Source organism: Trachurus japonicus, chromosome 17 (genome assembly GCF_045865225.1).
Source record: "Trachurus japonicus isolate A0001 chromosome 17, Traja_1.0".
NCBI classification, from domain to species: domain Eukaryota; kingdom Metazoa; phylum Chordata; class Actinopteri; order Carangiformes; family Carangidae; genus Trachurus; species Trachurus japonicus.
Window position 1 is genome coordinate 14784225 of NC_140923.1, and position 22008 is coordinate 14806232.

General features: G+C 41.2%; 4 protein-coding genes across 5 annotated transcripts; 2 read left to right on the forward strand and 2 right to left on the reverse strand.

Annotated features, from left to right (window-relative positions):
* Nucleotides 1-123: 123 nt before the first annotated feature.
* Nucleotides 124-2357, forward strand: lrrc42 (leucine rich repeat containing 42). Its single transcript, XM_085804796.1, has 7 exons — nt 124-748; nt 842-976; nt 1071-1192; nt 1300-1385; nt 1475-1588; nt 1676-1760; nt 1862-2357. The coding sequence occupies exons 1-7, from the start codon at nt 360-362 to the stop codon at nt 2155-2157; spliced, it is 1227 nt and encodes a 408-aa protein (XP_085660922.1). The 5' UTR covers nt 124-359; the 3' UTR covers nt 2158-2357.
* An 847-nt stretch (nt 2358-3204) lies between these two features.
* On the reverse strand, nt 3205-6224 carry tmem59 (transmembrane protein 59). Of its 2 annotated transcripts, none has more exons than XM_085803709.1 (8): nt 6012-6224; nt 5660-5765; nt 5333-5427; nt 5086-5238; nt 4893-4965; nt 4527-4635; nt 4291-4408; nt 3205-3965 (listed from the first exon to the last, which is right to left on the reverse strand). In XM_085803709.1, exons 1-8 carry the CDS (start codon nt 6165-6167, stop codon nt 3813-3815), a joined length of 963 nt encoding a protein of 320 aa, XP_085659835.1. In that variant the 5' UTR covers nt 6168-6224; the 3' UTR covers nt 3205-3812. The 2 variants fall into 2 exon arrangements, with proteins under 2 accessions (XP_085659835.1, XP_085659834.1); XM_085803708.1 differs by having other exon boundaries at nt 5324-5427.
* A 431-nt stretch (nt 6225-6655) lies between these two features.
* On the forward strand, nt 6656-9262 carry tceanc2 (transcription elongation factor A (SII) N-terminal and central domain containing 2). The gene is made up of 4 exons (XM_085803710.1): nt 6656-7117; nt 7211-7352; nt 7718-7911; nt 8431-9262. The coding sequence occupies exons 1-4, from the start codon at nt 7019-7021 to the stop codon at nt 8617-8619; spliced, it is 624 nt and encodes a 207-aa protein (XP_085659836.1). The 5' UTR covers nt 6656-7018; the 3' UTR covers nt 8620-9262.
* Nucleotides 8978-12255, reverse strand: cdcp2 (CUB domain containing protein 2). The gene is made up of 6 exons (XM_085803711.1): nt 12189-12255; nt 11594-11941; nt 10746-11087; nt 9722-10075; nt 9386-9564; nt 8978-9283 (listed from the first exon to the last, which is right to left on the reverse strand). The coding sequence occupies exons 1-6, from the start codon at nt 12253-12255 to the stop codon at nt 8978-8980; spliced, it is 1596 nt and encodes a 531-aa protein (XP_085659837.1).
* Nucleotides 12256-22008: the final 9753 nt, after the last annotated feature.

Below are 22008 nucleotides of genomic sequence, written 5' to 3' on the forward strand. Positions count from 1 at the left end.
TTTAATATGGATTTTTCATGAAACGGCGATGCTGAAACAAGGGTCAATCAGTAGTAGAGTTTTAGTTTGAAGTCAGTGCAGTTGAACCGCGTAACTTCCTGTGTGGACTTGTCTCGAATTTGTCAAATACATGCAAGTAGTGCGGATATCGTGTGAATGAACTATGGAATATAATGGAAGTAATTAACAAATATTTAAGGGTTTTTGGGGCGTAGTTTTCATCTTAAGGTCGACGACCCTATTTATTAGTTGGCAAGTGAGCCAGTAGAGTTTTTTCTTCCTCTGTTTCAGGTATTTAGCCCGGCTAGCTCAGTGTGCATGAGTAGGGACTAGTGCTGTGCTCAGTCTGTGACCTTAACATGGACAGTGGCCCCATTTATGTCAGAGAAAAGGGCAGCCTTCGTCGTGTCAGTGACATAGTGCTGGCACAGCCAAAGCCAGTGTCATCATGCAGAAGGACGAATCCGTTTGTGCTGAGAAAAGAACATTTCACATTCACATACAATGCAGAGGGAAGTCTGAGATACACCGCAAAATCCCTCTTTGACATCACTCTGTTGTTCGTGGCTGACAACATTCACCATGTGGACTCTCTGGTGGGCTTCCCTGAACAAATAGGAGACAGGCTTTTTGCAGCAGCGGAGGAAAATCGTGTCTTTTCAAACACAGACATTTCCCCAAAGGCCCTGCAGTTATTCAGTGATGCATATGGGCAGATGGTGCTTGGATCCCTCTGTCTGCGAAACAGGTAGGTTACAGTGCCAGTATGAGTCTCCTCTCTTTCCCAGGTTTCTTCACCATCAAATAGCAGTTGTTTGTTCTCACTGTTTCGTTTCTGCAGGTTTCCACTTTTGCACGAGAGGATGGATGAAATAAAAACATTTCACAGTCTGAGGTCTCTGGATTTGTTTGGCTGCAGGCTGGGCGATGAGCACGAGATATTCCAGCATCTAACATCATCCAGCTCATTGGCAAAGTAATAATACCTGACTTCTCGCTCCCCAACAACAACACATTGACATTGTGGATAATAAGAAATGACACTGCTAACACCTGCCTTTGATCTGTAGCAGCCTGATTCAGCTTTTCATTGGTGGGAACAGTATGTCAGACGTTGGCTTACAGAGATTGACTGCACCTATCCGGATGATGAAGAAAGGACTGGATTGTCTTCAGCTCCTAGATATTTCATGTTAGTTACCAGAGTATTAACTCCTTCAATATACAGTAACAGAAACACTACTATTCAAATGTAAATCAGTCACAAGCTGATGTCTGGTGTTATTCTTTCTTACACAGACAACCCTATCTCAGAGAGGGGCCTCAGGTACCTCACATGCCTCCCTAAACTTGAAAAACTTGATGTGTCCAGGACAAATTTGAAGGTAAGCCAGTAATACATGTGTATAACAAATGGTTGTAGTTTATTTTGATGCTGATATATCTAAATATATCCTTTTTTTTTTACCCACAGTTTGGTGCAGGACTGAAAACAACCATATGGAACATGTTGGGACTCACCTGTTCTGAGAAACCTCTGGACACCTTTGATCACTCAAGATGTAAAACAGAGGGTTGGGCAGAGCAGGTAAAAACCCTCAGACACTGACAGAAGTATGTATGTTGAATATGTAATATTGTTTGACATCTCAACAACTTCTTGACTCGTTTTCAGGTTGTAAACCAGTGGGAGACAAATAACTCACAAATGCCAAAACAGAAGAAACTGGAAGAATCTAGAACATCAGCTCTACGCTTTTGTAAGTTTTCTTTCATTTTACACTGCATGTCACATCACATTACATTCAGGTTACTGGTCGTGTTACCCAAGATATTAATCAAAGTCTTTTTTGTTGTGTAGTTGGAAGGCAGAAGTTTGTGAGGGAGGTCCTGAAAGCAGCACCTGTGGTATGTGAGAGCGAAGAGGAGGCCCAGAGGGACAGACTTCATTTCTACAGACCTGCAGCAAAAAATCCCATCCTGGAGAAACAGGTTCCTCACACGACGAATCAACAAGCGAAGACTTCCTGGCACGACTCCAAAAAAAGGCCGCGTCCGTCAGAACGGAGTGACAGCTCCCATGACGGCCCTCCGACAAAACGTTTGCCCTCATCAGCGCTTAGTGCAGAGGACATTGAATTGTTGAACAGCTATTGAGCCGTGCATCCACTGTGTGCTACTCTACAAAGAGCACAGCACAGCACGACTATGTTCATTAAACAGGTACTGTATGTTTAGGCTCAAAAGCAGCCAGAATGTTTTCCAAGGTTCCCATCTGTTAACTGTAAACACTTTTACTTGAACTGGTTGCATTTGCAATATATTTTTTTTATAAATAAAGTTCAATAGGTCATGTCCTCGTTTGCTGTTTTGTGATTTTGAAACAAGCAAATGTGTGCGAATGTGCAAACTATCCTGGGGCCCAAAAGTGTGCAGTGCAACTGATCTGATGCCACTTTGATTTAAATTTGTTTGGGAATGTGCAAAATGTAACAACTTAAATATATATCCTTCTTGTACTGTATGACATGTAAATTCAAAATAACCTTCAGTCGGGGTGTTGTTTAGCTCACTAGGTAGAGCAGGTGCCCCATATGCAGAGGCTATAGTCCTCACCGCAGCTGCAGCCCTGGTATGATTCCACTGGTGGTCCTTTGCTGCATGTAATTTCCCCTCCCTCTGTCTCCCCATTTCCTGTCTCTCTACACCTATCCTATCAATTAAAGCCATAAAAAATATTTGAAAATAATCTTTAGTCACTGATTTGGTCACATTTTCCAGAAAAAGAGACTTTTCAAAATATTTACTAAAACAAAAGGTAGCTAAGAAGGAGGATGGTCATATCAAACGAGAAAATTGTGCTGTGAGGAAGTAGTTTCGGAAGAGTAGACATTGATATTCACTGCACAGTGGTAAACAAGTTGTTTGGTGGTTTGTTACTGCACAGTTCTCCCTTCGCAAGCGCTTGTACAATTCTCTGGGCTATTACAGAGATTTGTCACCATACAGGACACCAATGCTTTTCTCTGCAGTCTTACATAAACAGCGGGCTAAATCATCAGTTGGGAGAAAATAAAATCAATGAACGAATAAAAGTCCTCGGCATAGCAAAAAGATACATAGTATTATAGTGTCATAGCATTTTGTTGATAGACCGCAAGTTTGGCTAAGGTAGTTTTTAAAAAAAGTCACACACATGAACACTTCACTCCATTGTTTTTAATTCTGATCCATCATTATGAGAACAGACGACAGTGAAGCGGGAAAGACCTACTGCATGTACCGTCACTATTAATTAATATCAAGGGCAAAGTATTTTATTGTAAAACTCTATAGAATCTGTGGAAATCGACTGCAGTAGAAACATAAGAACAAAAAACGAGTAGAGTCAGCAACAGTAGCACAAACTATTTCACCAAGAGTTGAGGTTTTTGGGGGTGAAACTTGTATCAGTTGAAATCACAAGCATTTCATTTAAACATTATTCACTAAAATAAGAACACCAAGATCACCATGCACACATTAAAATTGGAAAGAAAAAAAAATCCAAAAACCCATTTGCCTTGTGCTGCCATCGCTATTCTATAATGCCTCAATTATACCAATATACAGAAAAAAGAACCTTTTCATCACTCCAAATTTAAAAGCATCAAAAAAGTGAGATGAGACATTATATCAGTGATACGAAATGCTCTGCAAGTAGTTACTCCTGTTTAGACCACAAGCAGCGTACGTCTTCTGCCAGAGGATAAAAATCAACCAGAGATTATTCATAAAAGAGGGCATCCCTTCTTTCACTACAGCTTTGGCTTCTAGATGTTGGACTGGTCCAGGTTCACTTTGGAGGGGAGTGGCCCGGCCTCTTCCTCCGGCCCTTTGGAGGTGATGATCAGCAGGGAGGACGCAGGGTATGGAGTCAGCTTCTGTTCCTTCATGTAATCCCTGTCACCATAGATGCTCAGTTTCTGCAAAGGCAAAAAGGAAATATTAAATAAAACTCAAAAATCTCATTGCAGAATAGAAGAATAGTACTTTATTAATCCTTTGCAGGAAATGATTGTGTCACAGCAGCTCCAATAGAATAGAACAAAAAATACAGATAAGATAATTAGGAGAATAAAATAACAAAGGCTAAGCACTTAGCAGTCATATTAAGGATCATATCAACAGTTATCCATAAAAAAGCAGAATCATAAACTGAAAACAAAACAATGGCACCCTGAAGTTGCATAAACATTTACATAGCCAGGTGGAGCTCGGTGTGTTAACCACAGACGGCACGTGACTCACCTCAGCCGGTACATACTGGTCTACAGCAGTTGCCACAGTGGCACAGCAGATCCAGATCAGGACCAGCACAGACAGGATCAAAGTTGTGGTCAGGATCCACCCTGGTAGCCAAGGGTTCCTGAGGAGGAATGATGACACTGATTACTCCTGTGGGATTAGATCCTGTTCATGTCAGGCTCTATCAAGGAAGGTAAACAACTGAACGTGTTTGACAAAGCAGACAAAAAGTAACAAACCTCGACAGACAGCTGAAGAGGTTGTATTCGTCGTCATAGCTGCGGTCCCCAGTCATATCTCTGTCTCTCTCCTGGATTAAAGTGCGGTGGTATTCTTTGTAAACTGGGACTGGAAAATGAGAAACAGAAGTTACCTTGACATGCACAAATGCACATAATAATTAAAGCACTGCTCTGTCATATTTGCACAAGTGAGTATTTTGGGCAAGGCTAGTGTATGTGGGATTGACAGAAATATATTCAGGTACCATCTAAACACAGTACTAGTGAGAAAAGTGTATGTTCATTATTGATTTTGATTCATTTGTAAGAATCATTGAAAATAGGAAAGTGAGTGAGTGAGTGTTACTAAAGTGGAAATCTTACAGCCCCTCTGTGGCTCCTCTTTGACGTCATTTCCCAGCTCGAACTGGGAGAAAAACCTGACCTGTGGTTCGGTCTGTTCAAAAGAGGACAGAGTTGCGTTGACACATTTACACAATAAAAGGATTAAGTGTGCTTGCAAACAGAACACAAGATTAGATCCCCCCCAACCCCCCATCTGTATTTAGTACAATACCTGGAAAATGACAACTTTGCCATCATCGGCCTGCAGGTAGAACGTCCATGTGGAGGTGATGAAGCTGTGGGCTTGACTCATTACATCATCCCAAAACCCTCTGACCAGAGTCAGGGGGTACAGCAGGTGAATCCTGGGCACCATGGCCTCCAACTACAGAGACAGGAGAGACACACTGAGTACACGCTGTGTTATTGGGATATCCATACAGAGATCCACTGAGTCACTGTTTTCATACTTTTTGTACCTGCTCCTGTCGTTGCTCTGCAAAGGGAAGCTGATTCTGACAGCCGATGTTGCAGGCATACTGCTCTTCAGTCTGTTTGTAGGCTTCCCGACAGGCTGCGGAAGTTTGGAGGAGATGAGAGGTTAACAGATGGTAAAACAGGATTATGTGGACAAAGGGGTTTGGAAGTGCAAGCCACTTTATTATAGACTAGGGTGTGTAAAAACCACAGGTTGATTATATGCATGAGGCCATTTGTTTATAGCTGCACTGGAGATGATTACACGGATAACAAGCCGTGTCTGGTGGGTTAAAGAGGTCGAAGGCTTCGAGTAGCCTATAACTTACTTGATTCACACTCTGATTTGGTCTGATTCAGGTCCTCGCTGTCACGGACAAACTGACAAATGGAGAAAAGACGACAGCCTCTCTGACAGGCATACAGTCCCTCCTCCTGCAAAAGCAAACCAGAGAGGACCAGTTGAATGCCTCCATAAACAGTCACGAAGTATCCGTTAAAGATGACGCACTTTAAACTTTTCAATAAGCCAAGTCACAAACAACATCTAATGAAAATACGACTCATAAAATAGCAGAGTGAAAAACACAGGCCCCACTTTCGCTTCGCTAACTTGCCAAAACGTCAGTGAGCTAACGTTAGCGGAATTAGTTTCCTCGGCGAGGTGAACTGAGTACTCACCCGTGGATACGTGTGCAAACTGTATGTCATTTCACATGACTTATGACAAGACGCGGTGCTTCCCAAAACGCTTTCAAACACATCCGAGGATGCCGATGTGAGGGCCAGCAGGACGAAGAGTCCAAAAATACAAACAAAGGAGGAAGAAGTCCCCATCTTGTCTGCGAAAACCTAAACAAACAACACGCTCTTCTTCTTCCTCCTCCTTAATCTGCTTCTCATCTCGCGAGAGTGGTCCAGCAGGTTTGGCTACGTTCAAGTGCTGCTCGTACATTTATAAACTCTACTGATAAACAATAAACACTGTGATTACAATGCGTCATTTATAATTACTTTGTCCCCTTTCCTGTTTGTTTTGTTTTGTTTTACTTCCTAATTTTAATTTGTGTGTGCGTGTGTGTTTATGATTATATAAAACTCTCTTGTCTTTTGCCTCTGCCTTTGAGGGAAAGTGGATAATAAAAAGTCACTTCACAACAATTTATGTCTTGTTTCACTTGTACTATCAGCCGTCAACTGTTATATTTACGCATGTATTATTGAAACACGTATTATTTTGTGCCATTAGCACTTCCATTTACGACCCAACAACTTCGCATCGTGGGTTGGCCCGATGATTTTTGTTACTCCCACCGCACCTAAATGCACCATCAGTGTCTACATACATTTCCATAGCCACCCAGCTGCTGTTAGCATGAATATTAGGGTTAAGATTCCCTATATTAAAGTCACAAATGCAACTGTTAATAGGCTGATCGTGGACAAATGACCTCATCCAAACTAGCAATGCGTTTGATACACTTGAGTTTTAAAGGATAGAGTTGCTAGGTAACTAACGGTGAGCAGGTAACTGGGTAAATGCTAACAGCAGTTAGCACTCGTTGTCTCTGGATGCTCCTTGTGACCTGAACTTTAATTATCAACGCCAAACCCAAATTTACTGAACCAAATTTAGCTGGTTTTAGATTAGTGTATGAAAACCAAGCTTCCTGCTTTGTGTTTTGAAGATGGATAAGTTTGTGGTGCGACTTCCAAAGGGGGAAACACCTCCAAAATCGAAGAGCAATGAAAAGGTTTACAAACAAACCACAATTGAATCTCTGCGGGTGAGTTGTCAGTCCCACACCAGAGTGATCAGACAAAGTAAGTGCATCTGACAGATTTATTTTCTCATGCCATTGCCCTTGCTTTCCTGACAGAGGGTGGTTGTGATTGAAGACATCATGCGCTACAAGTCAATGTTGGAGCTGCCAGAGCAGAGCAAAGAAAACCTGCTGAGTGCCTTGACAGAGCTGAGCAAGAAGATCCCATCCAGAGAGGTGCTCAAGTCCACAAAAATAGGTGGGCTGGACACTCCTGTGATAAGATCCATCTTTCTGCCTTTAATGTCACTTTACTATTTGGTTTTGTTTATTCCTGACAATGCAATCTTGATATGAGAGGCACTGCTGCCTTGCATTAGCATTTTATCACCTGTTTTTGTGTAGGAGTAGCACATATGGCAACAAAACAACCCATTTAATTTAAATCCACACATTACGGTTCACAGATTGAATCTGCTGTACATTTGGCTTTTACTACATTTTTACAGCAGTTAAAAAACAACAGAACAGTTATCAGAAATGTATTTCCCCACATAAATGCCAAGGCCGTTATCAAATCCACAATATTCAAATTAGTTTTGTTGAATACCTCTCTCTTCTAAGGTCACACTGTCAACAAAATGCGGAAGCATCTGGACCCTGAGGTGAGCTCAATGGCAGCAAAGGTTTACACTGACTGGAGGACGTTCATTGAGGAGAATTCCAATAAGCCGTCTATTGAAGTGCGCTCCGACAAACAATCTGAAGGACTCAGGAGCAACGCTAGAAGACTAATGTCTGAAGCCCTGGAGGTCAAGGTGAGGAAGGGAGTCTGGTCTTGTGTTGAACTCCTTCTGCTTATTCCATTTCTCATATCCATTTTAAAAAACCTTGGTCGTGACATTTCCGGGATGTAATTGAATGGATGCCCTGCAATATGTGGTCATTCATATATAACCCAGCTTGTTTTGTTTGGCATCAGAGATAACATCACATGAACTGCAACTTATTGCGTTCTCCTATTGCATTTTACCAGGTCCATAACATGGCCACTAAAAATACAGCATACATGAGTCATCCCTCAAGAAAGCACTTCTTTATTTATTGCACTTTAACAATTTGAATTTGTATTTCTTTACATTCCATGAGTAAAAATACATAACAAAACCCTCTTTTCTCTTAATGTTACTCGAAGTACAATTCATTGGCTGCAAATCCATTGACACCATTGCTTGAAAACCTATTCACCTTCCAGCTATTTAATCGCTTGTTCATGAATGTGAATTTTAAGTAACGTGTTTTTGTTTTTTCCTCTTATTCTCCTATTTATCCCAAAGGAGGATTGCGGTCTCATAGACATCATTGAGAGAGAAGTGTTCCACCAGAGCTCCCGGCTAGTCAGCGGTTCATACAGACGGACTGTCCGAGCGCTCGTGTTCGCCTTCAAACACAACCCTGAGATCAGAACTCAAGTGAAGGACAACACGATGTCAGTCAACCAGGTGGTTTCTAAATACAAGAAATAACTGAAGGTGACTGTGAGCCTTGTGGCTGCACATTAAAGACTCCCCGGTTTCCATGATAATACATTCATACATTTATTGATTTTTTTTTTCTTTTCCTTGATTTTTCTGTAAAGGAGGTATAAAAAAAAACGTTCACGCTTTGTGGCACATCACTAGCCTTACACTGTTGTTTTTTCAACACATAAATCACTGTCAAGAAATTACAATGTATTGTCGATGGGGATGCTGATACTGTTGTTTTATGCTGGAATCGTGTGAATAGATAATTTGTTTTTTTATATCTGTGATGAACATTTTTATACAAAACATGTTTTAAAACATCTCCATCGCCCTTGAGTCCTTTCTCTCTTGTATATTCCTACAGCAACACCAGCCAAATTATAGCTATCACCATGAGAATAACAGCCAGAACACAGATGCTAATGAATACAATATCACTCAAATCATGAGGCTCAGCTTGCTGCTCCCCTGCACTGCCGCCGCTGTCGGGTACGGTTTGTTGTGCCAGTTCCTCGAGGCGCCGCTCCTCTGCTGATATGAGGGACACCGATGCTATCTTCCGCAGGGCATCGCACTGCACCTTATACTCTTGCACATTTTGCTCCTTCCCATCAGAAAAATCAATGTAGAGTTTGTTTACCAGCATGGTGATGTTCCGATGTTTCTGTAAGGGAACAGGAGGAAGGGCGTTATTTAGAAGGCACAAATGTATGTTTGATAAATCAGCGCTTATATTGTGATGTAACAGGAGATTGTGGCTCTTCACCTGGCTTGCAGTGCCACAGTTGACAAACTGAGCAAGTATCTTATACAGGGTGGATGTTAACTGGGCTGCACAGGTTGGGTTTCCCAGGTAGATTCTCTCACGGTCCAGCTGAGGTAAGGACTTCTGCGGTATCAGAATGGTGAATTCCGATCTGGTGCAGCTAACGTTTACAGGCACCACTTGGGTTGCAGGGGGAAAGAAAACAATCCAATTACTTCTAAAGAGCAAGAAAAAACATCTAATGGATGAATGTCATTTGCAGAGATGAGCATTTATCATATTTAGGCAGTAACCAAGAGTATATTAAGCGGAGATGCTTAAGTACTGAACATTTACCTCCAAGATAAGACGCAGTGAACCCTCTGTGAGCTTCGTCTCTGTCTGTGCTGAGTACCACCAGCAGCTTGTTGCCCTTTGAGACGAGAGAGGGAGGATGCTCTGTGCCGCACCAGCGTCCCAGCAGGGTATCTGTCTGACTTTCCCCGTCATAGACTGAGACAGAGTCATAGTCACACAAGTCTGACAGACTGTTGCGGTCCTCCAGGTCCATCACAGGGAAGTAGAGCTTGATGCGATACCCAGCTGAAAGATTGATGCTCCAGTGGCAGTTGATGTTGTTTGGGTAGATGCTGGGGAAATGGGGGCTGCTAAAGTTGCCGCTTACAGCTGACAGGACTTGCTGGCATTCACCTGTTAGAAGTACGGTGGATCAGTTAAGTTAGTGAAGTTTATTTTCAGGATTCAAGTGCATAATAAAGGTGAAGCCACAGTTGGCAGCCTTTAAGTTATTTTAGTTGGAACAGGGAGTCGAAATGAAGTCACCAGCTCGCCTGAAAACAGTGCTGGGAAAAGTGAAACTGCCTTTTATCTTAACAAAGAAGATAAAACTTACAACTGGAATCAGGTCTGGGTTCTGGTTAGAGGACTCAAGTACATTCATGTCTCTCCGCCATGATAGAAAAAAGGTGTGAGATGGTGTGATGAGCTCTGCTCTACCCAATCTCTTCCATGCAGAGGTGTTCAATTTTCATGCCATCAAATGGCAGGATCATTCATCTCATGTTCTGGGTCTTTCACGGGCCTAATCCCAAGGTTTTGACATGATATAACATGTTTTATCATATAGCTCATTTGTTCTTGTTCAAGTCAAATTATTCCCCCCCCAATAATTTTATTTCTGTTCTGCAGGAATATAATTTGAATTTGTGGTAAAACAAAGGTGTCTTTTTGTTAACCAAAAGGTCACATTGTTGTACAGTTCCTGCAGTCACATCAAAAACATGGACAACAAGGTTAATCAAAGCAATTAGCATGTGTGAAGAGTTTAGTTTTTGGCATATACACAATCACACATTCTTACCTGAGTAGTAGTAGGCCTTGAATCCCCGTCCCCCGATGTTAAAGTCAGATTTGAAGACCACCAGAAGCTGGTTGGAGGTGGTGACAATGTTGGGTGGTTCATCTGCCCCACAGTATTTGCCCAGGTGGCGGTGGGTGACCGTCGGGCCATCAAACATGGCCACAAAGTCAAAGTTGCACCCTTCATTGTTTTCCAGCTGGAAGTCCAAGAAGACCATGGTGACCACGCTGGTGTTGGACACATGGATGGCCCAGGAGCAGTCAGCGTTGTTGCTGTACTCCTGAGGGTAGCCTGGACTGGAGATGACACCCGACAGACCAGTGAGGACTCCACCGCACATGTCTAGAGGAGATAGAGGGCCAGTTCAGATGCACCTCAGTATGAGAACTTGTAGAGATAGATAAAAGGGCAGTAGGGGTAAATGGAGAGAATTAAGTGCTAACTTTCAAGTAGTGCCATCTTGAGGCCGGAATTAATGTAACTACCATCAACCTTAATTGTTCTTTACATTTTGTGCTAATTTTGCCAATGCTAGCACACAAAAACACAATATTTAGGCCTATATGAAAATGTTCAGCATTATACCAGCTAAACATAAGCATGCTAACATTATAATTGTGAGCATTATGATACTGTGAACTATGCCTATAATTACAGCCTCCCAGAGCTGCTACACTTTGTCTTGTTTCTGTGCAATGTTTTGTTGAGACCTCCGGTGATTTAAGGTGGACAAGTTTTAGCTGAAAGACATGAGTAATGGTATTGCCACTTGGCCAGGAAAAATCATCTCAACTTTTGGCCCTTAGCCAACCGATCCCTGTCACAATGCATGGCATGTAACAAGTTACCTTTTCTATAGCCAACTCTGAAGCCCCTGTGGGCCACGTGGCGGTCTGAATGGAAGATGATGGACATGACGTTCCAAGAAGAGGTGAACTGAGGTGGAGAGATGTCACCACAGAACGTCCCAAGGAGGTTTCCCTCATCCTCAGATATGCCATTGTAGATCTTGATGTAGTCATAAGCACAGTTGGCGTGGTACTCCAGCTCAAAGTAGTGAAAGGTGAGGAGGACGGAGGAGCCCTCTGCCACCACTATCAGCCAGGAACAGTCAGTGTTGTAAGGATACAGGCCGGGGAAGTTTGGGCTGGATATATTTCCAGACGGTGCAGAGAGGATTCCTCCACATTTGACACCTTAAAGTTGTAACAAGTTCTATTTCAGTTCAAAGAGTGGATACAGTGAATAAAGGTTATTGAACTTTCCAAGCTTACTTGTTTATTTTGCTATTTTCAAACAAACTGATACAACCTCTGAAAGTGTATTACAAGCTGACATTGAACAATAGAGGCGCAGCTTTCTGTGTATATGCGCTATGTGCAAGATAAAACACTCCTATCAAATTCACGCTTTGCTCCATCAAGGTAACAAATAGCAACTCACCTTTTTTAGAATCAGCCTTGTCAAAAACCAGTAGTAAATGAATCAGTATAGCCACCCTGAGACTCATGTTGTTATTGTTGATTCGGCTTTTGTCACGCCTCAGCTACAATACCAGACAACGGCACTGTCAGAGCATGCAGCCTTGAGACATCAGTAGTGGTGACTGTAGAGGTAATAGGACTTTGAAAAATTCATTCACAGCCTGAATGAGCAACCCGACACCCACCTAGGCCAGGCTTTGCCCTCTTTGCTAAATTTTAATGACTGATATCCAATGAGCATGAGTGGCTTGTCAGGGACACTGTTTGGAGAGACGCTATGCATTTTTAATGATGGTCACACACACACACAGACACACACACTACCCTGCACCAACTGTGGGTGGGGGTTGATAAAGGTGACAGGAGGAAAGAGAAGAGAATGATCACATTTATCACTAATATAAATGACTTCATTAAAGCAACATGTAGGAGAGACGATCCCCAGAGCTACAGAGTAAGGGGCAGTGTGTGTACACTTTGCTTTACTTGTGTAAAAGCACTATAAGCATGACACAAAGACACAGACCTCTGAATGGGAGTGTACATTGATGAAGAAATGCACTGGTGGGCGATGCCAGATTTGTCTTTGACAAAGGAAATCGGCCTAAATATGTCACTGTATTGGATCATAACAACAAATAACACATAGCTAGTATAATATTGTTACAACAGCAATTACAGTAAGCAGCTCCAGAAAAAAAGCATGTAAATGTATACCTTTAATTAACTTTTTTTGTTAATAAGTATGTCATTTTATGCAGATGTTGATGTTGCCTGCACACTTATCTACATCATAATGGAACAAAAGTCCATTAAAGCCATCCTGTGTTTAAATGATTATATTTGTATCAAAGCTTTTGCATCTTGTTGTAAGTGAATACTAAAATTAAAAAATAAATAACCTCAGTACCTGCTGGAAAGAATGACATTTTTATGCTGTATGTATAGATTCTTTTTCACAGTGTATCAAACTGTGTAATTAAGTCACTACAATATGTTGAGCACTCAAAAATCCTTTGCTTTTAAGTACCCAATTGCAGCTGTCCAATAAATGTACTTCATCAAAAGTAGAGTGAAATAAAGTTGAGTTAAAGTATCTTATAAAACTGTGCTCAGGAGGACTCTGGTATACCATTACTTCAAAACTTTATTAAGTTCCTCGGCTATGTGCTTATTTTAATTCCACCTCTCTTCTGTTATTTTATCAATTTTATTTCTTATTCCTCAATCTAATTAAATGATGGGTAGTAGAAGTGAGTGAATAATGACTCCTACACAAGGTTGTCTCTCCCAAAGATGCACGCTTTTTTCAATGCAAATTTTGTTTACACTCTGGTTTCTGTTTCTGTGAAGAATAATTCAGTGATTCATAGGCAGAGATTTTGTTATTTTTGCCAAATGCCAATCATATCCCAGGGCTCATTTCTCCTACTATGGCAGTCTTATAACTGAATAGTGCAGACACATGTAGACAACAATAATCCCGACTGAATGGAGTGTATAACAGACAGGGAGATAAAGTACTCTTAGGAAAAGCCTATTCTGCAAATAAATGTTAGCTACTCCAGCAGTGTTGCAAAGGCAGGGCTTTTAGAGTGAATATCTAATGGCTTAAGTTAGCAAACCCCGGTACCCAAAGAAACCTGCTAGATGGTGCTGTTGCACTATGAAAACACTGAGAAAATCACCACTGGCATTTAAAAAGTCATGCCGTGCTCTAAGCTGAAATAAATAAGAATGTGATTAAAATCAGTCAAGTGTTTTTCACACAGTGGTTCCTGGAACTAAAATGAACCGCCTTGCCTTTGAATTTTAATTCCGTCCTCTCTGAAAGCTTGTCATTGTTCAAGGATGTGGGTACTGGGCAGTGCTGAAATGTGTTTCAGAAAGATACCGTTTGTTTAGAGCAATTAAATCACCTATTAGCAAGTAAATACTCAAAAAAACAAATAACATTGAAATTGTTGGAAAATTACAGCAGAATAAGGGGAGCTTCGAGCTTCAGTCAAACTGACCTGGGATATTTTGTGATGCTTAATTGAATTATTTTGGTCCATTTTGGTTGTTATATTTGTTATGTATGGCAGTGTACAAAGCCATATTTAAAACACATCACAACTAGATGGGGTTTAGCTGGTTGGCAGGTGAGAGGAGTGTCTGTGTGTGTCCTTGACATCCATGGCATCTGGCATCTTTTCATCAAAATAGCCAGAAGGCAAATGATGTGTGCACTGATATTTGTATGCATTTGGAAAAAAGTTAAATAAAAGGTAATCCTCTTACAAAAAAAAAAAAAAAGTATTTTTCCACACCATGGCAGATTATGTTAGATTTTGCTTCGGGTATATGGGGACTGTAACTGCTCACCCTGATGAATGTTCTCTGAAGCTCCTGACAGTAAGGAGGAAATGAGATGAATATATAAACACATGTCACAGGACAATAAAAAGTTAATGTTTCTGACATAGCCTGCAGCTCGATAGAACATCCCTATACAATATCTGAGTGTATCCAGTGGTATATTGGTGTTAGAATGATTTGTCTTTTCATATTTTGTAATGCATTGTCTGTCTGTGTCTGTGGAGAGAGCCCAAGGACAACCCTGAATCAACCTATGCTGCACGTTGTTTAGATCTGCACTATACAACACAGTGTTTCATACATATTTTTGCAGAACAGCTTGTTGAATTTTTGACTCCTCTTTCAGTACAGGATGCACTAAAAGCTCATTTTCTGTCAGCGGTGCAATACTTATTGATATCCAGAGTATTTATCATTGATCAAATTGCTGTAGCAGTAGTGGGAATGTTTATGCAGTGGAGGGCCAGCCAAACTGAATGAGTAGTACAGAGGAAACATTGCTACAACCTTGTATATTCCCAGCTGGTGCTCACTTAGAGCCAGAAATGTGTGTGTGTGTGTGTGTTTTCTCTCTCCCTTGTAGTGATTTTGTCAACATTTTCGCTATGCTGTTTTGTTACATTTCCACCTTCTCTCTACCAAGGACAATGTTGATATGTCATTGCACTGCCAATTCAGGAGCTCACAGATTGGATTATGGACCATAATGAGCTAAGCCTCTCTCTATAGTTATGAGGGCAATGAAATCCGTTATTTCAGCTCATGGAGCAGAGGAGATGAGGCTGACTTCCCTTAGCAACCGCTACTTTTGTTACCTTCACTCCTTCACTCCTACACAAGATGAGATGACATGACATTTTTGATGTTGCTGCTTGTGTGTTTTGAGAGTTATACAACTTTAGTTGCAAAAAGTGTGAAAATGAGTTAAGAGCATCACAGAAAATCACTGGTCAGAATGAGACACAGTAATGTTGGTGCTCAGCCGCCTACATAGCTGTTAAATCATGTACGAACATTTTATTTTTTAATTGCACCGTATAAAATAATCTATCTCATTAACACTAACTGGTTGTCATAGCTGTAGAAAAGACAAATTCCCTCAAAGATTTGTGCTTGGAAATATTCATATTATTGATTCAAATCATTAGCCTACATCTGTTTCAAATATGAAAAAACATTCCAATCAATTTGCTTGAACTTTAATATAGGCTATACAAAACCATATACAATATAAATGATGAAACACTAAATAATGCAGTTGATTTATAACTGAAAAGGAATGTAAAAACACAAATACAGCAGCCTTTAATGGCATTTATTTTCACAAATATGGGAACATGGATAATGAACACTAACTAGACTGTAGGCTTATATGAAAACTTGCTAATTCTTTTTTTTTTTCTTCACATATCCACTTAATAAAAGAGGTATTCACCTCAATCAGAGAAACCAAATGGAAATCTGCTGATGCCTAAAAAAAAGAAAGAAAGAAAAAAAAAAAAAAGGAAATAGCGGAAGTTTCAATCACGTTCGGGCCGGAAGCAGGTAAAATGGGCGTGGCTACATAAAAAGGTGAAATGGGTGAACATGGCAACCTGATGGCAACGCACGGGCGTGGTGGTAGCCTACTTGGTGCCTGTAAGCCTGAAAGCTAAATGGGACGCGGCCCTCATTAGCCTATTGCAGTCTCACCTGTGAGGTTTGGCCTCCTCCATTAAAATGTGACCGTAAACGGACCCACCTGTTGATATAGCTCATCAAAACTTTATTCAGTTTGGTCTATGCGTCTATGCAACGTATCTATTAATGTTTGACAAGCTTTAAGTTTTGCGTTTGCTACCGACAAGAAGAGGGAATGGAGCAGGCCCACTCTGAAAAAAACACCAGGTTTGCCACTGTATTACTATGAAATACTCTCTATATTACAACATACAAGTAATGCACACTTGCACATCTGTTGTTTACTGACTATTTTTGATGTGTTGTTGTTAGGTTTTCTCCTTTTGTAGCGGTTTCATGGCTGTTTGGCCTAGCTGTTTGATAACAGTCTGTTATTGTCACTTTAGGCGCGCTAATGGAGGAATGGTCGTCATATCATATCAGCTTAATTTCAAGCAAACCTTTCCTGTCTGTGATGTTGGCCTGCATTGCTGAATCTTCTCAAATAGACGCCAAACAAAGGTAAGTGTTTGCTGCTCTAGCTACTAGTATTATTATTATTATTATTAGTCACTCTATCTGTGCAGGGAAACTCCCATAGGTTGTTGACATCATTTTGTGGAGGTTTCCTAATGTCTCATTTCACACCTGGGTCTCTAACAGAGGATGGGATTGTGTTGCTGAAGGGATGTTTGCGTGATTGTTGCTTTGCATAATTATTTCCCTGAAATGTGTGCTTAATGGGGAAGCTCAACATAGCTTTTGTGGGTGGTCAGTTCATGCTGTACAATCCCTCACGTCTCAATTACACATAAACCGCTGAGCTCCTTCTCTCTGTCTCTTTGTGTTTCTGCCACACTCTTTCTACTGCAAACTTCCCCCAATGATCTGCTGCTTATCAATGCTACATTTCATCTACACTTTGATAGAAGATACAGTCTCCTCTCATCCATGAATTTGTGTGAATTTAATAATCGTTTTGCTGCTGCATAGCTGATGTGTTCAGACTAAAAGTGGCATGTTACTTTAAAACATGCACATTTTAAAATGTGTGTTCTGCATATGTTTGATTGTGCTTTTATACAGTGAGTTGCTCGATAACAAAGAACCAGGTTCAACTTTTTTGCCAGACAGAATTTTTTGGTTCCAGCCCTCTGCGTTGGCATTGCTCTGTGTCGTCTCAGAGTAAAAATGGTGCTGTGTTTTTTGTGTAGTACTGCCACAACGGCTTGCTGCTGTGTATGAGATGAATTGATGGGTTTAGAAAGGTTGTTGCCATTCTTTTGGCCCTTTTTCCTATTTGCCCACTTCAAAAGTGTAGTTTCAAACATGTAGTTTGAAGTGGATTCATATTGCATAATAGACTTTATATCGCATATTGACTTTAGCTTTAGCAATTGTCAGCCCATTCACACTGGTCTTTCCTTTTCAGTATTTCCTTAAAGGCCCCATGCTGTGCACTTTTCTCTGGGTTTATTTACCTGCTGATATCCCTAACAAGATGTATCATTGGTTTTGAGTACCTGTGATCTGCTTAATATCGTCTATATTGCCCCTTTCTGTTGCCTCTTTCTGGAGTTCTAACAGGCACAGGTCATTTGGCCAATCAGAAGAGAGAATGAGAACCTCTCCTCTGATTGGCTGACTGTTTTAGAGTGGCATGTGGTCGGGCCAATCACAGGCAAGTAACTGAAACCTAAGCTGCATTCATAGAAATTGAAAAATAACAACTGGTCATGGTGGGCGGAGTTACCTTGTGTGTGACATCACAGAAAGGAGGAAGTGCTATCTGCTCGTCTTAAAGAGAATGTTCCTACAAATGGGCGGTGTGTGTTTCTCCGTTTATGACCAGTTTGATGCATGGGACAGTATATACGTGGCCCAGAGACCTCCCCAAGCATGAAAAAATAACCAAAATCACATTTTTCATGCCATGGGGCCTTTAATAGGGAGTTCAACATGGCTTATCCAGCACATGCCGGCTAGGTCAATATTTATTCCTTGTTGAATGGATGGTTTGATTAAGCTGTTATTGGCCTTTTGCTTTTTGTTGCACTTACAGTAACGCTCAGTAATAGTTGTCATCAACTCTAGTAATTTTCAGTTATCTTTACTTCACCTGGCTCTGTGGCCAGCACAGCCTTTGTCCAGCTGTTTACTGTGTGTGTGTGTGTGTGTGAGAGAGCTTGTGTACTGAGAACAGCCCCGCCACGCCCAGAGAGCAGAAAACAGAGAATCAGTGTCACCATAAATTGAGAATAAATATATGCCCGTTAATAGTGACTTGCCGCATAGCGACTAATCACAGCAGCCGTAAATGGCTATTATCAGGCAATTGTTGTATTTTACCAATTAAAAAAAACAATTACCCATCATACAGCAGCCTGGTGCTGGTCCATGGCCCAGGGGTTGGGCACCTTTAGGCTTTTTTTCACACACTGAGAGAAACTGAGAGAATAAGTAGGATAGATTGTATAAGTAGGTTTATACAATGGACACACAACAATCCATTTCTAGCTTGTTCCTTACAACAGCTGGGTTTGGGCTCAGTATTGATGCTTTTTTGGGGGGGGTTTATTATCATCACTCTCCAAATCTCTGCTGTGGTTTGCTTTGTGTATTCTTGTGGAGAGTTGTGACAAGTTCAACTCTGTGCCTAGGCTGTCTGAAGTCTGTGAAAATATTTGTTCTTCTCATGAGCAAAATCTGTTGTAAACAGAACAGCAGCCTTTCTATCAAGGCCAATCCCTCTCAAGTTGATTGACAGGCCTTTTAATACCTCGACATGAGACAAGTTTCTTATGTCTGCTGCTGCTGCGGTTTTTTCCTCCTGGCTGGACTCTAACAATGAGCCCAGCCCTGAAAATGTGACTCTTACTGACGGACTTGTGTAACATTACACCATTGTTTTGCCGGCCGAGTGTTGTTGGAGCTTGAAAGTGGTTGAGAAGTGACTGCTGGTTAACATGTAGTCTTAGTGGGCTGCATTTCAGACTCTGTTTCATACTTCTGTTCTGTTGTCTGACATCAGAAACACAAAAACATGTAAATGAGTAAATGAGAGCAGCTTTATTGGGAATTCAGCTGTACTGACATACTCTATGAGCACAGAGAGTAGGAGAGAAGCAAATGGATAAGAGTGAAACAGTGTGCAAATATAAATGCTTTAGATGTGGAACAACCATGCACTAGGTTTTGACCTAGTCTTGTTTTTTGTTTTTGTTTCTTTTCTTAATATCTTTAGTAAAGCCGTCCATTCATTATTAATCAGGTCAGCTCACTAATTGTGCAAATGATTTTGAGATGTACTTTCATCAGTGACAATTCAAGTGTTTCTGTATGATAATAATAACGATAGCTTTTCATCAAGCAAACACGTAGAAGCATAGAATCGCATAGAGAGCCCTATAAATCAATTTCAGCTGAGCCGTCTAGATGGCTGTGTTGTTTTGGGCAAAATGCGACAGCACTTTAATTAATCATTCACATAGTGATGCTGCAGTGTAAATACTCTAGATAACAGGAACTCAAAGAGGGGAGAGAAGAGCACCCTGGCACATAAACAGAGTACAATTATGGCCCTTAGCAAGAGCACTTGATTAAGATGTTTTAGTACCCTTTACTCACTGGGTACTAAACATCATGACTCATAATGTTTCAGCTATATGAGAGGATTTCTTTTGCTATGATCTTGCATGAATATTCACACTCGTAATTAAAGGAAAGTAATGACTAAGTGGATGGGGACAGGAATCAGTGATGAGCAGCTCAGCTTGATGATAAATATGAGGGCAGTGATACAGAAATATCACTTGTGAAGTCTTTTTCTCTTTTCCAGTCTTTTGAGGAGAGTCGTCTCATTATTGATCAGTTTAACACATTCAGATCAGATCAGATCAGATTGTCCTGCCAAGAAAAACAGCAGCTTTGGTCATTTCAGCCAAAAAACTGATACTTGTTTGCGTGCAAGTTACAAAGTCGTCTCGCAGCAGCTGTCAGAACTCTTGGCCTCGGGGAGCAGAGGAGAAGAAAAAGAGTCCATTGAGAAACGAGGTCGGGAGGGTTTGATTCCTGCTGACGGTCGATGTTGGTTTCTTTTAACCATGACCACAGTTGTTCTCTAAGTGTGTGTTTTTGCAACAGCTATCTGTTATGGTTACAGAAGGTAATACTGAATGGATTTATCCTGCCAAGAGGGATTTCAAATCAGAAAACACTTACATCTGTTGTTTTAGATATCGGTTACAACATATCGTGTTGTCTTAATTTGAGACTGATTTGTTGGAGCATGTCCTAAAGACAGTCCAAACACAAGTTTAAAAGGGGAAGGTGTTTTTCTGTTAAAGTGTGCATGGTAAACGCCACTATCCCGCAGAGTCAGCAGATAAAATTGGACTACTGACAACCCTTGACTCAAGGTTTAAGATTGAGGACAGCGTTGCCATATCAACAGAGGTTTTATCTCACTGGAGCTCTTCTTAAAAGAACAACAACATACAGAATATGGTCGGTCATTATATCATGTTTTCATGAATACCATAAGGACTCATCTCCGGCCACAGCCCTCCTCCCTACTGCTGACCCTTTTGGCCTTGGTGGCCTTTTGGGTCTCGAATCTGCTCGTTGCTTCCTGACAGATGGCTTTAGTGCACCCGTCATTTCCCACTTCTGTGGGGGGGCACCAGCTGTATGTGCAGGCTGGGCGCAGGCAGAATACCCCCACAGTGTACAGTACCTCTCGTTTAACATTCACGCTATATTTAGTCACAAATAATGTGACGTCTTGCTTTGCAGCGCGATGTGAAAACCAATTTCACCAGGCGTAGTACCTGACAAAGGCCACGCTGGTCCTGTTCCATCTGAACAGTTTACACGACGTTGCGGTAATCTGACAAAACATGATCATGGTGTTAAAAAAAAACAAAAAAAACGCAGACCACCCTAATTATTCTCTGACATTTCTCTGCTTAATATTAGACGTGGCTTTGTTCAGCAAGTAAAATGTAACCAGTCACAGTGAGATACTTGGTTGTGCTCACAGCAAAACAGGATGCGTGTGTTTGTAGGAGATACCAATTCAAAGTACTCTTGAGGACTAATCCACCTTGCATGAATAAACAGTCTGAGATAATCAACCCCTTATTGAGAACCAATGGAAATTCTTCCCAGGAGCCGTATGGAAATTGTGTCCACCAGTATATTAATAGTTGTTGGGACAACAGCACGAATGGAGACCGAGGGTTAACAGCTATTGGCCAGTTACACTCCTAGGATGCATAATGACCAATTACTGTGATTAATAGGGGTCTAATTAAATAGTCTCCCTCCCAAACATTGCCAGTAATGTTTTCACTAATAAAATAGTAAACAGATATTATTTGTTCTTTCTCAAATTTTATTACTCCTCTGTCGTCCATATCTGTGAATCTCAGTGGCGTGGGCGATCGTCGATGCCTCTCATAAGACATTATCATTACTTACATGCAGGCTGATGGGAATGTGTTTGTGTATTTCTGTGTGTGTGCACGGGGTTGTTTGTGCTGTGTTCCCTCATCTATCAGTGGGCTGCCCTCCTCTGATGGCCGCTGAGGCTCCATTAGTACCCACAGTCCTGAGTGATGTTGCACAATACTGTGTTGGAAGGCTAGGATTGTTGTTCTGAACCAGCGACATGCTTATTACAACACCTTTTCACCACAGAAAAGGGGAAATTGCCATGCTGATGTCACGAGGCTGAGATTTGTACTGATGGTGAGCTC

What these genes read in the sequence shown, in the direction of transcription:
- tmem59 (XM_085803708.1), bottom strand. Translation starts at nt 6,167, where the DNA reads ATGGGGACTTCTTCCTCCTTTGTTTGTATTTTTGGACTCTTCGTCCTG. An exon ending in GTTTGCACACGTATCCACGG is followed by an intron (nt 5,766 to 6,011) that starts GTGAGTACTCAG and finishes TTGCTTTTGCAG; the next exon opens with GAGGAGGGACTGTATGCCTG. An exon ending in CAAATCAGAGTGTGAATCAA is followed by an intron (nt 5,428 to 5,659) that starts GTAAGTTATAGG and finishes AAACTTCCGCAG; the next exon opens with CCTGTCGGGAAGCCTACAAA.
- lrrc42 (XM_085804796.1), top strand. Translation starts at nt 360, where the DNA reads ATGGACAGTGGCCCCATTTATGTCAGAGAAAAGGGCAGCCTTCGTCGT. An exon ending in TCCCTCTGTCTGCGAAACAG is followed by an intron (nt 749 to 841) that starts GTAGGTTACAGT and finishes TCGTTTCTGCAG; the next exon opens with GTTTCCACTTTTGCACGAGA. An exon ending in TGTCCAGGACAAATTTGAAG is followed by an intron (nt 1,386 to 1,474) that starts GTAAGCCAGTAA and finishes TTTTACCCACAG; the next exon opens with TTTGGTGCAGGACTGAAAAC.
- tceanc2 (XM_085803710.1), top strand. Translation starts at nt 7,019, where the DNA reads ATGGATAAGTTTGTGGTGCGACTTCCAAAGGGGGAAACACCTCCAAAA. An exon ending in CCACAATTGAATCTCTGCGG is followed by an intron (nt 7,118 to 7,210) that starts GTGAGTTGTCAG and finishes CTTTCCTGACAG; the next exon opens with AGGGTGGTTGTGATTGAAGA. An exon ending in GCTCAAGTCCACAAAAATAG is followed by an intron (nt 7,353 to 7,717) that starts GTGGGCTGGACA and finishes CTCTCTTCTAAG; the next exon opens with GTCACACTGTCAACAAAATG.
- cdcp2 (XM_085803711.1), bottom strand. Translation starts at nt 12,255, where the DNA reads ATGAGTCTCAGGGTGGCTATACTGATTCATTTACTACTGGTTTTTGAC. An exon ending in CAGAGTTGGCTATAGAAAAG is followed by an intron (nt 11,088 to 11,593) that starts GTAACTTGTTAC and finishes TATCTCCTCTAG; the next exon opens with ACATGTGCGGTGGAGTCCTC. An exon ending in ACTGTGGCACTGCAAGCCAG is followed by an intron (nt 9,284 to 9,385) that starts GTGAAGAGCCAC and finishes GTTCCCTTACAG; the next exon opens with AAACATCGGAACATCACCAT.